The sequence below is a fragment of the Metopolophium dirhodum genome, chromosome 1 (assembly GCF_019925205.1).
Source record: "Metopolophium dirhodum isolate CAU chromosome 1, ASM1992520v1, whole genome shotgun sequence".
Taxonomy (NCBI): domain Eukaryota; kingdom Metazoa; phylum Arthropoda; class Insecta; order Hemiptera; family Aphididae; genus Metopolophium; species Metopolophium dirhodum.
The window spans coordinates 71,608,963-71,613,858 of NC_083560.1; the positions used below are offsets into that span (position 1 = coordinate 71,608,963).

At 33.1% G+C, this 4,896-nt stretch overlaps 1 protein-coding gene across 1 annotated transcript; it reads right to left on the reverse strand.

Moving 5' to 3' along the window:
* Positions 1-295: 295 nt before the first annotated feature.
* LOC132941300 (uncharacterized) lies at positions 296-2,311 on the reverse strand. The gene is made up of 2 exons (XM_061009294.1): positions 1,453-2,311; positions 296-1,371 (listed from the first exon to the last, which is right to left on the reverse strand). The coding sequence occupies exons 1-2, from the start codon at positions 2,309-2,311 to the stop codon at positions 296-298; spliced, it is 1,935 nt and encodes a 644-aa protein (XP_060865277.1).
* Between the last annotated feature and the right edge of the window lie 2,585 nt (positions 2,312-4,896).

Here is a 4,896-nt window from a genome sequence, read left to right on the forward strand (position 1 = left end):
GTGATCCCTAAGTGATTCCTAAGTGGCTAAGTCCCAACTAAGAACAGGCTTGTATAAAATTTCACATATTTTTTTTTCTAATTAATTTATAAATAATATCCAAATTCGTTAAAATCAGAACTTTCAATGTCTATGAAATAAAACTGTACGTGGTTTTGAAAAAATTTAAAAATGTGCAAGTCACAAGGATTATTTATTCAAAATATTATATACTAGCTGAATAACCCGGCTTCGCCCGTGTACAGTTTTTTTGTGTAACCTACTATAACTTTTATTTTATCAGTTTTTATATTTATTACAGGCTGCTTTTACCAGTGCCTCCAGGTGCGTCTAAGAAAAATGTTTGGCCAGTGTTCTTTTCAATGCCCTCTAATATTTTGTTATATACATAGGACTGTTCATTATTTAGTAAATGTTCATTAAAATGTATATACTGTGCCAAAATATTCGAATCATAATTGATCTCTCGAAGGTAATCTTTATTTTGTAAGACTGCTTTACATCTTGATGGCTGAGGTAAACCATAATGTTGCAAAGATGTACCTCCCAGAGATAGAACAGTATCTTCAAGAGTAACTAAGCATTTATTGTATACTTCATTAATAATTGAATTCACATTCTCGGGTTGTATATCCAACTCCACTCGATGTCGTATATCTCCTGAAAGACTGTCCTTGTATTTTTCCCAAAGACTTAAAGCATCTGACAATTTACAAAATATCAACATAATTGCAAAAAGTTCCCGTAATTTAAATGGAGAACCACAAAGCACAGCTTCTTCCATAGTTGTATCCCAGTGCCTTTCGTCTTCCAGTAAGCCTAGAGCCTTACACGCTGTCTGATAAGTAAGTTGAATTGTGCCGTTAACAGTTTTCAATTTCAAAAAAGATGTAGGACCTTGGACTTCATGAAGTAAAAGGCGAAGATAGTAACACTCGGTATTATTAGGGTGAATGGTATATACTCTACCCAGAGCTTGATCTCGTTTTATTCCCGGCCAACCATTTACGTTAATTCCACGTTTTCTTCTCTCGAATCTATTATTTTTCCATACATAGTAAGAGGGAACATCAACATAAAGAAGTGTTTTTGCAAAATCATCTGTTTTACATAAGTCGAAAAATGCTAAAAGAGTAGTTTTTGGTGGATTGTTAATCATGTCTGTTAAACGACTGGAGTCATTAGGGTTGAAATAAACACGCTGGCCATTTTCTAAATGCACGGAAAGATGGAAGACTGTTGGAAATCCCTCGTGGATAGGAAAAGCCAGAATTCTCCATACAGCCTCAGAGCTGCTGATATATCGACCACTTTCATAAAGCTTGACTTCATCATTATCATTTTCAAAACCAAATGCTGCTTGATCACTTCCTTTTGTAATATATTAACAAATGTATTTTATAGATTTTGCAGAGTTACAGTACTCTACATTAATATGAGCACCAAATGTACGTGAAAGCACTGTGTTATACGGTACTATCCAACGATTATCAAGTGTATTACCATTTATTTCAACAGTAAAACCACCATTTTCTGGAGCTCTTAGCCTATACTTTGGATACCCGTCGTCTCCTGTCTGTGTTTCTTGAATGAAAGGTCTAGGATACTTCTTACTACAGCTACCTGACTCCATACAGGGTGATCTATTGTTTGAATTACCGCAAGGCCCACGGATCATATTGGCTTTGATAATATCGTAAAGGAGAGAATCTTTTTCAGGATCAGGTATTTCCGCACTAATGATACAATCTAATTTATCTGGAGAAATGCGCTGTTTTAGCCATAACAAAATATGTATGTGTGGTAAACCACGTTTTTGCCATTCGGCCGAATACATAAAATATTGCACTTCCCCAAACAAATTCCCTTTTGTTAACAATTTCATTAACGTCTTAACTTTTAAATGAAATATCCTAGCTATAATATCATGACGATCGTAGGACTTTTGTTCAGAAAGTAATGCATTTGAAACTTCTTTCCATCGAGGATTACATGTAAAAGTTATGAATAAATCAGGACGACCGTAATGACGAACGTATGTCATGGCGTTCTGAGTTTTTTCATCCATATACCGTGGTGAGCCAGTAAAAGATGACGGAAGAACTACCATCTGACCAAGATGGGTAAGATCAGTTTCTTGTCTCCCAATAGCATCTCTGAGATGTATGTAATTATCAGCTCTGAGTTGCATTTGATTGTTTTTAATAAAATGTAAGCGCTCTGTTTCAATTTTAGCGTACATATCAACTAAATATTGATTAAAAAGTGATCTAAAGTACAGTAAATGGTTGATTTCCGTTTGTCTAATCATGATGTGGTAAGAATAAAATTGCGATGCAGAAACTGTTTTCTGAAGTGGTAATTTAGTTTTTGGATCAATCTAAGAGATATTAATGGAATAACCATCCTCCCCATGACAGAAAAGTAACGGGTACTGAAGTGTATCGTATGAACGGTGCAATTCACTAATCCGTTGAAATTTGTTATCATGACTTTGTAACATAATATCTCGTTTTTCAAACTGTTGTCCAACTATGACCAATGATACTTCACTTGTTGTTGGTGCATTATAACGTCCTATGTGAGCATTATCAGGTTTTCTATCAGCTTGTATTATAATTTCAAAGTTTTTACTATTTTGAGGTACTCTTTCGAGTGTGGTTTTCAAGTCCTTTATGTATGGGTTATTATGGTGCAACATCGCTTGTAATTGTTTTACCAGGCTTTGCTTTACATCAGCGAAGTGGCTACATCTTAAGCGTGTTTCTCTCTCATCATCTCCAACGAAATAAATCTGTAGAAATTGAGGGTTTTGTTGAGGTAAAGCTTGCAAACTACCAATTAAATGATACACCTGACCTTTCACTTTGAATGTGGGCATAAATCCATCTTCGATAATTTGTTTCGCTCCAAAAGATGTCATTTGGAAGCAGTTATTGTATTTTCTAATACGGTCCATGAAATTTTTGTGATCAGGATGGAACCCCATAATCAAACTGTAAAGAGGTTCAGGAATAGGTAAAAAAGACGGAATTTGTACTTTACCGGAACTACAACACATTCCAGGCGCCTCTTCTTTGAATTTAAGAGCATCGCAGTATACGCATTTATGACTCATAGTACCCAAAGATACGGTTTCATCCGTCTCATAAGCTATTTCCGATTCATATTTCATGCCGGAATAAGCTTTTATTTTCCATGGATGGATTCGCCTTTCTGATCGTCCTCCCGAATTATTTTGTTCATATCTATGAACTTGCACTCTATTTACTTCTGGATTTTTTTTTTTATACTTGGCTGCTGCTACTTTATGAACTTCTTTATTTTTGAGCTGATATTTAGTAGCAGATTGTATAAGCTGTTTTTTCTGATATTATTTGTAAATCTCTTCCGTCTTTTTTTAGTATGCTTCTGAGAACTGGGTATGTTATCAAACTCATCAGATACAGAGTTAGTCAATTCATCTTCATATGGTATATAAACATCAAAATGCCCATTAGATATGTTTTGCATAGAACTAAAACGAAATCTCTTTACGGGGTTCCTTTCTGAACCAAATTTTTCATACAGTTCACCATTGAGGTACACCTCAATAAATACCAAAAATAATTGTCCGGCTGCCACCAGCTCACATAAACCTCCATAAGTATTAAATTTTAACATATCACTAAAGTAGTCAGCAGAACTACGATAATTATTTCCATCACTATCATGTGACATTATTGAATAATCTTCCCAATTATTTATCACATGGGTTACTATCTTTTTACGTACTTCTTGGGCCTTATCTTGAGTGTCATATAACACAAAAGATATTGCCCTAAACAGGCAAGCTCCGTGACCAATAATTGGAATGATAGTGTGGGACATCATTATGCCATTTATGTTCAATAATTCGACAACCATATTAATTATTTTTTTATTAATTTGTAAGTATGTAAATTTTATTTTAATACACTTCAATGTTTAGAAAGAACCGTACATAAACTGGGGTGCGTATACGATGACGCATTAATATTCGTAATAATAAGTAAAACACCTTGTCCTTGTGTATGCGTAGGATATTTTACGAATTCATTTTATTTATATACACTTTAAAACTACTAATGGCAACCAATAATAAATAATTACTAATTTCTACTGTAGAGTGTAACCAATGGCAACTATTAATAAATAAAAATAAAATTTCCAATTTCCATCTTGAACCTCAATCTCCCTGTTTGAGCAGCTATTTAAAATGCGAATTTCGAAAAATCCTTTCTTAGTGCGCCTATACATAGTAATAAGTACATTTACTGAAAATTTCATATCCATAGCTTCAGCAGTTCCGGCTAGGCGATGATGAATCACCCAGGACAAGTCTTTTTATATATATAGATTTTGTAAAAGTTTTCTAATTTTTTCATTTATTTTGATAAGGTAAATGTCAACCTCTGAATTAGGTACCAACCTATAAATACCAAATAGATCCAATTTTCTATCAAAAATCACCATAAAAGTTGAAGGTTGAACATTTTTACTGATCCTAAAGTTAACGTCAGACACACACACACACACACACACACACACACACACAAAACAAAACTAATTATTGTAAAGTTAATACATTCATCGTTCCAATCGGAATCTAAATATGTACTTTATAGCATAAATAATACATATATATATATACACTCATAATATATTAACTATGCATGCTTATTAACATAATTTTCAATTAATTAATAATATTTTAAACTGATTTGATACCTATATTATATTTAAAGTATAAATATAAATATAATAAATAATTTAAAATATGGTTTTGTACAGCCTTACCTAATTGTAATACTTTATATACTTGCTACTATATTTAGTAAATAATATGCATAATACTGCGTGAATTTGGAAATAGTT

Coding starts and splice junctions, on each gene's coding strand:
- LOC132941300 (XM_061009294.1), bottom strand. CDS start 2,311: ATGATTAGACAAACGGAAATCAACCATTTACTGTACTTTAGATCACTT. Junction 1,372..1,452: donor GTATAACACAGTGCTTTCAC/GTACATTTGGTG, acceptor ATATTACAAAAG/GAAGTGATCAAGCAGCATTT.